The sequence below is a fragment of the Gymnoscopelus braueri genome (assembly GCF_963280865.1).
Source record: "Gymnoscopelus braueri genome assembly, chromosome: 19".
Lineage (NCBI taxonomy): Eukaryota > Metazoa > Chordata > Actinopteri > Myctophiformes > Myctophidae > Gymnoscopelus > Gymnoscopelus braueri.
In genome coordinates, this window is record NC_137621.1 from 9,058,401 (window position 1) to 9,068,891 (window position 10,491).

Consider the following 10,491-nt stretch of genomic DNA (forward strand, 5'->3'; position numbering starts at 1 on the left):
TACATCCATTCAGACAGTAGACTATACATTAGACACAACATCCATTCAAACAGTAGTCTATACATTAGACACAACATCCATTCAGACAGTAGACTATACATTACACTACATCTATTCAGACAGTAGACTATACATTAGACACTACATCCATTCAGACAGTAGACTATACATTAGACACAACATCCATTCAGACAGTAGACTATACATTAGACACAACATCCATTCAGACAGTAGACTATACATTAGGCACAACATCCATTCAGACAGTAGACTATACATTAGGCACAACATCCATTCCGACAGTAGACTATAGCCTACATTAGACACAACATCCATTCAGACAGTAGACTGTACATTAGACACAACATCCATTCAGACAGTAGAAAACTACCTTAAAGATTTCATGACATTCAGTTTTACCACACATTAAAAGTCTTTGTCATGACTCATGGTCCTTCAAACGTGCATAAAAAGTTTTAACTAAAAATTCCACTCCAGTGATCCATGGCAGGTGTTTTTCTCTCACATTTCTAAAGCCTTTTCAACTGCAATGAAGAAATAAATCTTTGCCTGCGGGTGTCGCTGTTGAGGGATTTTGCCTGTCAATCATCGCCTCTGCTCCCCCCCCGCCCCCCAAAGGAAAGGGGAGGGGAGGGGAGGGGCGAGGAGGAGAGTGGGCGGGATTAATGGCCTATGACTTCACACTCCAAGGGCCAAGCACAGATTACTTTTCAGCCTAATTATTCAGAAAACCCCAGACCCCAGAAAATCCACTGCATGTTCAAAGTTCAGATTTTTTGGGTGTAATTGAGGTCATAAAAGCCTATCGGTACATAACTCGGACGGCGCTTAAGTCGACTAGCAGACCATCGGCCGGTCGTCGCGGGCACTCGCGCCTGGAGGCGCTCGGGCGCGACTCCTCGGCCTCAAGGTCTGCTAAGTCGGAGCGCCTTCCGTCATGGTCCAAAACTATACTTTATCAGCGAAAAAAAAGTAGTCCGCGGTTGTTTGAAAAAGTAATGTCCCAAGCTGGAGTCAAACCCCGGCTCCCAGTGGTAGTGGGTGGGGAGTCCAATGATTATCGAAGTGCGCCACTGAGGCTTGTACTAGTGGTGCAAAGTAGATTTACTCAAGTACAATTTTGAGGTATTCGTACTTTACTTGAGTATTTCTCTCATATTATCCATTTTATTTTCAGCGTTCCCCTAGCGTAGCTTCCTGGTTAGTATGTTGTTGTTGTGGTCGTCGTCCTCGCATCAAAGCCCCGCCTCGCAGCACCGCCCCGTGCCTATAAAACAAGCGCTCCCCTGTCAATTTCCCTGGAATGCCATTTTCCCTGTGACATATATATGACTCTGACTGACTTCAAACTTGGCAAACACATCGGTGAGTACTTTAGGGCGGATCTCTCTGCGGTCACCATGGTTGATGTTAATCGAACAATGAATGAATTTAAACCTCCCTGGTTCAAATTCATCCTTCTGTCAGTATCAGTGTTACTTATGGCAGTGCACGCAATGGCCTTGCGCTACACAAGAACAACCTCGTCAGATCTGTACTTCCCCACCACTGCCGTATTCATGGCCGAAGTCGTGAAGTTAGTGTTGAGTATTGGGATGCTGGCTATACAGACGGGAAGCCCAAGCAGGCTGAAGGACTCCGTTGTGGAACATGTGTTTAGAAGCCCCAAACAGTTACTGAAGCTGACGATTCCTTCCGTATTGTATGCAGTTCTAAATAACATGACCATAGTGGCCCTGAGCAATCTCAGCGTGGCTGTTTTCCAAGTCACGTACCAGCTGAGGATCGTGGTTTCAGCCCTCTGTACAGTTTTCATGCTGAGCCGCCCACTCAGTCGCACACAGTGGTTCTCCATCTTCATGCTTTGTGGGGGCGTGGCCCTCACCCAGTGGAATCCCGCACAAGACACTACAGTCCACACTGACCAAAGCCCTTTTCATGGGTTTGTAGCCGTTTCCATCGCCAGCCTGTGTTCCGGAGTCTCAGGTGTGTACTTTGAGAAGGTCTTGAAGAGCTCTGATACGTCCCTGTGGGTGAGGAACATCCAGATGTACCTGTCTTCCGTTGTGCTCACCCTTGCCGGTGTTTTCTTGAAAGATGGCGAAAAGGTCCTTTCAAAAGGCTTCTTCTTTGCTTACACACCATGGGTGTGCTTTGTAATTTTACTGTCTGGTTCAAAGGGTCTGTATTTGTCGGTGGTGGTGAAATATACGGACAACAACGTAAAGAACTTTACTAGTGTGGCTGCCATCCTTCTCACGACCGCAGCTTCTGCCTATTTGTTTGGCCTAGAGATAACGTCCACCTTTATTTTTGGAGCCTTGCTGGTGTGTGTGTCCACCTGCCTGTACGGCCTTACAAAGAAGGACACGTCCATGTTGAACGAACAGGAACAACAGCGAAGCATCTTATTGTCTCCGCCGGAGGTGGAGAGTATGTTTTCGCTTCGTCCCGCCGTGCGTTCACCTCCCTCCTAGCCAAGCTAACATTGGTCAAGCTCCACGTGACACGTGTCAATATTTTGACACTAATGCCTTTGATTGGCTAGAGGGACGCATGACGAAATAAAATCCTATAAATAGGTGTGTCACTTCAAAAAGCCATTTATGTTTTTGAAGTGAGGTAAGACAGGATCAATCAGTCTTGATTGGAACAGTACCTTCCAGTACAAATCACCCGTCCGTGCATGTGTGTGTCCCTCTGAGAACACCTAACATTGGTCAAGCAAAGGCGCAGAAGGCCAAAGCTAAGAAAGCATACTCACATTAACACAGAAGAGGACTATAGAGTTGAATTGATCCCACAACAAGGCCGAAGTCTTAATACTGTAACAATTGGCCACCTTGATCAAATACATTATGTATAGCACTAGAGAAAACTGACATAGATCAAACACACCAATCAACTGCTGAAACTGTTCAAGACAATGAAGATGAAGAAGACAGACAAGCATTTGAACAAACCAGTCAATTACGAGGACTCCCATATGACACATTGCTTCAAGAAGATTTTTTTTTAGATGCAGACACTACATATTCAGTCGCCCCTGCAGAACACCAAAAACCACGCGCATTCTACCAAGACGACCCGTTCTACCAAGACGACCCGTGCTATTAAAATAGCACGGGTCTGCTGGCGGAGACTTGTGCTCCGAGGAGCACATTTTCTAGTTTTGTTTTGTTTCAGTTTTTTCAAGTTTTTGTCCCACGATTTTGTAACCCTATTTTTTACACCCAGTGCCAATTGTCTATGTAATCCTGGGCACAAACTCCACACAGAAAGGCCCTTTCGCCAACCCCACCTAGGGTATGGGCACTGATGACGCGGAGGAGAGAACACGCCCCCAGCGCCCACAGCGTCCCCTGCGGGAATCGAACCCAGGACCTTCTAGCTGTTAGGCGACAGCACTACCGACTGCGCCAAAGACATAGCCTGATTGTCGAGGTCGGAGCGCTATAATATCAACGTTCGGCCAATCAAAGAAAAGCACACGCACTGGGAGGACGGGATCGACTCCTGCCCGAGCCAACTTTGTTCAACTGTGGCTCTGCTTGCTTGTAGCATATATACTGTACATATAACGTAACATCTTGTATTCATTGCATCTGTCATTCTAGACTTACAATTGATGAGATGATCAAAGCATTGTTATACAACAGGTAGTTCCGACCAAGCAATCTGATTGGTTGAAATAGCTTTCTAGCCGTGCTTCAAACCAGCATCATAGCACGGGCCTAATCACATTAATAAATCACTCCGCACTGCAGTCCGCACCTGATTAGACCATATATGGCACAGCTGTGCTGTGACGTCACGCTGTCCCACAGTAGGAAAACAAACAGCACGGCGAAAATAGCCGATCTACAAGTTCACAACGCGTCGCCATCGCGACGCGTTGTCAGCTTGTAGATCAGTTATTTTGGCCACGTGACACGGTCGTACGACGGAGCATATAGCCTACTGGAATTCATTCCACTGCGCAAGTATTGATAGCTCAGCTGTCTTGATGAGACGGTGCCTCAGGCTCATAGCGCTGCTACAGGGACTATTTAATGTCTCACTGAAAAACTCTTCCCTTTACAGGGAAACGGATAATAGCGAAACATTTTTATTATGAATTGCTCCAATATGAATACATTTGGATGTGTTTTGTTGGTAACTGTTGTATAATCGCAATATTACACTCGAGGGTGTGCTTTACCTTACATTATTGGCACTTCTGTGATGCTCGCGGAACTCGGCTTCGCCTCGTTCCTGACCGCATCACAGGCGTGCCAATAATGACGGTAAAGCACACCCTCTCGTGTAATATTGCTTAAATAATTACCACGAGCCTCCGAGGGCACGTTGAGCCACGAGTTCAACGATGCTTGTAGGCAGCCAATAATGTAACATTAACATTAACCTGATCAAAGCAGAACAAGAGCTTTTACTGGCTGACTTAATGTTCCTGCATGGTTTCTTTCCGACATACAGCTAAACATTGTCCAATTTTCTATTAAGTGTATAGCCTACATTATATTTTGGCTATATGTGATAAGAAGAAGAAGTGTAATAACATTGTAGAGTGTGATTGTGAACGCTTTCCCGTGTCGTTCAAACGTCTTAATAAAGTGTGCGCACGAGATCCTTATGTTATTCCCACAATGACATCCTTATGAGAGCCTATATACTCACCTTTATGCACGGTGGATTTACTTGGATTATGCGATATAATAGCCTGTGCGACAGTGTGCGTCCATCCTGTTCTTTATTATGGTGAACGAATTGATGCTATTATTATAATACTAATAATAATTATTATCGTTTTGTCCTTGTTGGTGTACAGTTGGTTCTGGTTGCAATGGATACAGTAGCTGTCGGGCCGGGCGCACAACAGCGCAGAATGGCAACATATAGATCAGGCTCTCTCTCTCTCTCTCTCTCTCTCTGCTAATTCTCAACGAAAATCTGTGATTCTAATTTTCCTATGATCACCAGAAGTGAGAGTGTCAATTCCTTGATCAAATATGTTTTTTTTCAAAGGAAATCAAAGGCTACAGCTTATGGAGCCAACATCGGTATAGTGTCCAAGCGTCTCAGAAAGAGTTTTCACCGCAACATAATTCCATTGCTCAGGAAATAAACAACGGATTACAATAATATAACATTCCCTATAATCAGTAACATGTAGGTGATACCTATGTCTATCAAATATGGTTTTATTGAAAGGCAATCAAAGGCTAGATCAAGCTTAGAAAGCAAACATCGGGTAATATCCGACGCTACGGCGGTGCCTCGGTGGAGTCGGTGCGGCTGCAGAGTAAGACTATAGAGCGTGCCAAAAATCCTGAAGGGGGCGTCAACAAGTGTCTTTTGGTAGCAGCGGACATCTTTGAGGGGTATAAACCAGGTTGACTTAACATTGCCCAAAACAAACATGTCTGCGCTACTATGCCGCGCCCCCCCGTGGTGACGACGCGTTGGCACGCTCTATAGGACACTCACTCATTTATGACATTACATTATTTCAATATAATAAAAGTAAATAGAAAAACAACATTTCTGGGTAAAATTTTTGTAATAGAGAGGAATGGTCACATATTCCCATAAACATGTTTTTGCCCAATGCTGACAGCTGGTCAGCAGGTGGTGTAATAAAAATGTAGAGTGTGATTGTGAACGCTTTCCCTAACCCTACCCAAACTCTGTTAGTTATGTAACAAATAGGCAAACTCATCATTGAGCAATAAAAGAATATTCATGCTTATAGCCTATAGACTACTCTGCATAATGTCAGGGGGTAATAGCAGCATGATGTGCTTATAGTAGCCAATACATTTGTATTTCTCATTCGGAAAACATTAAAATTGACGTTGAGATTAAAGCATTAATCATTCGACATTTGGCTCTGTACTTGTTTTTTTGCCCTATGCACCACCAAACTTCTGAACCAAAAATAGCATATCTACAAGCTGTCGCAGCATGACACATTGTCAGCTTGTAGATCGGCTATTTTCGGTGAATGTAGGCTACCCCCCAAAATAGGGATGCGGGTAGCGTAAAAAAAAGAAGAAAAAAAGAGAGAGAAAATGTTCTATATCTCACATAGATTTGGCGGACCCCCTGTAGTAACTACAAGGACCCCCTAGGGCCTAGGGGTCCCGGACCCCCGTTTTTACATCATATCAGACGGCAATTTATTTTGTTAACTCTGTCTTGCCTGTCTAAGTGACTCTATAGGTAGCCTACATTATATTTTGCTTAATATAATGTTGACACTATGACGAACTCTTGTTTCCCTATAACCTAACTCCTTAAACTCGTTTAGTTATGTAGAAAATAGCCGACATTTTGCAATTGTTATCCAAGTTATTGCTAGTAATCAGTGGTGGAAAAAGTACTCAAACTTTTTACTTAAGTAAAAGTATCAATACCGCAATACAGAAATACTCTGTTACAAGTAAATGAAGACCGCATGGCTACTTAAAATTCACGAGGATAATGAGCCATGCGGTCTTGCTCTGCATGCTAGCCATGTCTTTGCTTAGCCTGGTAAACCCCCCCTCCCTCCAGAAATCTCATTTCGCAAGCTCTGTTACCGTCATGGATGAATTTCAACCAGGTGTTTGCACTTTTCCCTTACTGCTTCATTCATCTACATAAACGTTCATATTTCAATATAAAGGGCTGGCCATGGATGTTAGAATTATGTTCGGGCCCTCAGAATTACCTGTATCTTCCGTATTGTTCAATAAAAAGCATTTTAATCCGATTGGTGGCCATTTTCTCATAGAGTTATAACGTATCGGAGTGCAATTCACCTTCCAACCGATAAGGTCGCGATGTTGAAAGCTTATGGAGAAAAATGGCCCGCGACGCAGTGGGTGGAGGGGGGGGGGCGAGGCGGAAGGGGGGGGCCGAGTGGTGGTCAAGTTCAGCCCCCATGGCCACGCACAAAAGCCGGCGTCCCTGGTCCATTTGGTTACATGTGTGGCCAGGGCCGGATACAGAAATTATTAACTGGGGGGGCATTAATAAATGCTGGGGGGGCGGCTTCCTCGGCGCCGCGCGAAGCGCGGCGGCGAAAAAATTTTTTGGGGGGCCCAAAACCATTTGGGGGGTTTTCGGGGGCCCCAAACCCCCCAAATGCGTAGGAAAATATGCATAGGAAAATATGCATTTTGGCACAGTTAGACCTATAAAAAAATGTTTTGCGAGCAGTCGGCCCGTCACAGTCCCCCCACCCCCCCCCCCGCTTCGGAGAGACACTAAGCGGTGCGTGTTCAGGTGGGTCTAAAATGCTGCCCACGGTGCCCACTTACAGTCTATGGTGCCCACCCAATCAAAATAAATAAATGTTACATAAATATTTTATTATTTTTTTTTACCCCAATTTTTATTGGGTGGGCAGGATGCACATTTGGGTGGGCACTGCCCACCCCTGCCCCCCCCTAGAACCGGCCCTGTGTGTGGCTATTTGGAGCGACAACAAAACGGAATGTAAGAGTCATGACGTCACCACTTGGCCACGCCCACTATGACGTCATCACTGTCCCCCCACTATTTAACGGTTAAATAGTGGGGGGTTAAATTTTAACCCCTTCGGCGTGCCTGCTACATCATTGTGAGCTTGTAGATTTGCTATTTTCAAATGGCTGAAATGTATATAGGGATGAAGTGGTACATGTATGTTCTGTAATAATAATCCAAATCTACAACTTAACTTAAGTTTTCAAATAATTGTAGTGGAGTACAAGTATAATATTTGCCTCTGAGATCAGATTTAGTGGAGTAGTAGTAAAAGTACTGAACATTGGAAATACTTGGAAAACAAACGCCAGCCATGGATCAGACGGTCGTCTGTTACGTCATGGATGAACTTCAACCTGGTGTTTGCACTTTCTCCCTTTTTACTCCATACATCTATACACGTTCAAATTTCAAAAATAAAGTGCTTAGCTCATGGCCACACATGTTACAATTATGTACGGGCCCTCAATAAGTACCCGTATTTTCCGTATTGTTCAATAAAAAGCCACCGATTGGATTAAAATATCCGATCGGTGGCCATTTTCTCATAGAGTTATAATGTACCAGAGTGCAATACACCTCCCAGCCAGTAGGGTCACGTAGTTGAAAGCATATGAAGAAAATATGGGGAAAATGGCCACCAATCGGATTAAAATGCTTTTTATTTAACAATTCAGAATATTCGGGTACTTCTGAGGAAACGTACATAATTGTAAAATCCGTAGCCATGGGGTAAGCACTTTATATTTGGAATATGAACGTTCATGTAGATGTACGGACCAAAAAGGGAGAAAGTTTAAATACCAAGTTGAAGCTCATCCATGACGGTCACGATATGTCATGTTTCAGGGCTATAAACTCGAGTCATACATGATCGGTTTCGCTGTTCTCAAATAGATTACCCACAATAAATAAAATACTGGAGCACAGCCTGGGTACTTTGAAGGCAGTAAGCTAATCAAAATAGAAAAGATTGTAACTTCCTCTTGCAATGAACAGCCAACTAATTTCCAAATGGACTGCAGCTTATGTAAAAAAAAAAACGAATACAATTACTAGATCATGATGTACCATGGCATGACAAAAGAACAAGCTGATAAAGTGTAAAAATCAATCAAATCAATCTTTATTTTTATTTAATCCTTTCTGTGCTGTTTCATCATGCTCCTCCTTCTTCCTCATCTAGGAATGGGGTCTGGGAGTTGGGGGAAAGATTTAACTGGTCAGTGAAACAATAAATCCAGGACCGAGATTTGCCGCTGCTCAAGCAGTGAATGACGGGGGCGGGTCCGGGAGTTGGGGGAAAGATTTAACTGGTCAGTGAAACAGAAAATCCAGCAGAGAATTAAGGACCACAAGCAGTGAATGCAGGACCGTGATTGGCTGCCCAGAAGAGACAAAGAAGTTACTGCAGGCGCCACGTGCCCCCTTATAAACTTTATTTTGAACTTACAGATAAAATAAAACAACAAGAACCAAGAACAATGAAAGCCACAATATAGAAATAAAATACAAATGAAATAAACAAAAAACATTTAAAATGCGATCATTGATCATCCCCAACATGTTCAAAAAGGAGTAGGTTGAAGCAAAACTTATTTACTCCTACCCCCGTCTTATTTAACATTCATAATCATAATCCATATAAACAATTACAAATGTAACATATCATATAAATCATATGATATATCTATCTATCTATCTATCTATCTATCTATCTATCTATCTATCTATCTATCTATCTATCTATCTATCTATCTATCTATCTATCTATCTATCTACCTATACCTATCTATATACATCTTATCTCTATATATCTAATACATATAGCTCTATACATAACCCATATATACCCATACCCACTTGCTTTTTTATTTTATTTTTGGGCGGTGAAACCGCCCCTATAAGTGAGGTTTGGAAAAATGTACAAATATCCTGCGCTGTGAAACCGCCCCTATAAGTGAGGTTTGGAAATTTGTACAATTATCCTGCACCGTGATTGGCCAATCACAATCTATTCAGGACTGTGATTGGCCAGTGTCACATGACACATGTGCATAGCCCTATATAAGAAACCATAACTTGAAAAAAACCATAAATTTGTTTTTTTTCAAGTTATGGTTTCGTCCATCATAAAGAGTGTTTCAATACATGTATTTATCTTTTGTACATGATTGGCTGACTCCATTCAGTATTGTGATTAGCTAGCAAGACACCGCCCACTTCACACAGGGTGCGATTTTTTAAAATAAGTTAATTAATGAATACAATCAACCCACCCCTTCCTCCACTCTATAACAGCTAATGATGTCCTTTTTATACATCCTCTTAAATTGTGCTATATTAGTGCTTTGTTTGAGTTCTAAATCCAAACCATTCCATAATCTGACCCCACAGATTGTGATACACTGACTCTTTCTAGTGGTGTGTACAAGAAGTTGCTTTAGGTTAAGCTCCCCTCTTAAATTATAACCCCCCTCTCTGTCGGAAAACATATTCTGTATATTCCCCGGTAGTACATTATTTCTTGCTTTATACATAATTTGAGCTGTTTTGAATTTTACCATGTCCATGAATTTCAAAGCATTTAACTGTAAAAAAAAAAAGAGAGTTGGTGTGTTCCTGATATTGTTCACAATCCTTATTGCCCTCTTTTGCAGTATGACCAATGGTTGTAAGTTACTTTTGTAGGTATTACCCCAAATCTCCACACAATAATTCAGATACGGCAAAACCAGTGAACAATACAGAATGTACAATGCCCTTTGATTTAGAATGAATCTTGCTTTTCCCAGTATAGAAACGCTTCTTGCCAGCTTAGCTCTTATATATGAAATATGGGGTTTCCAGCTGATTTTGTGTTCTAGCATTACACCAAGAAATTTAATTTCGTATACTCTTTCTATCTTTATATTATCTATCATCACAGTTGCTTGTGTGTCAATTTCCTTATTTCCA

At 42.5% G+C, this 10,491-nt stretch overlaps 1 protein-coding gene across 1 annotated transcript; it reads left to right on the forward strand.

The window, feature by feature from the left end:
• Positions 1–1,517: 1,517 nt before the first annotated feature.
• Positions 1,518–10,198, forward strand: LOC308074640 (CMP-sialic acid transporter-like; the record flags this gene model as incomplete). Its single annotated transcript, XM_080414147.1, has 2 exons — positions 1,518–2,454; positions 10,194–10,198. The coding sequence occupies 2 exons, from the start codon at positions 1,518–1,520 to the stop codon at positions 10,196–10,198; spliced, it is 942 nt and encodes a 313-aa protein (XP_080270273.1).
• Positions 10,199–10,491: the final 293 nt, after the last annotated feature.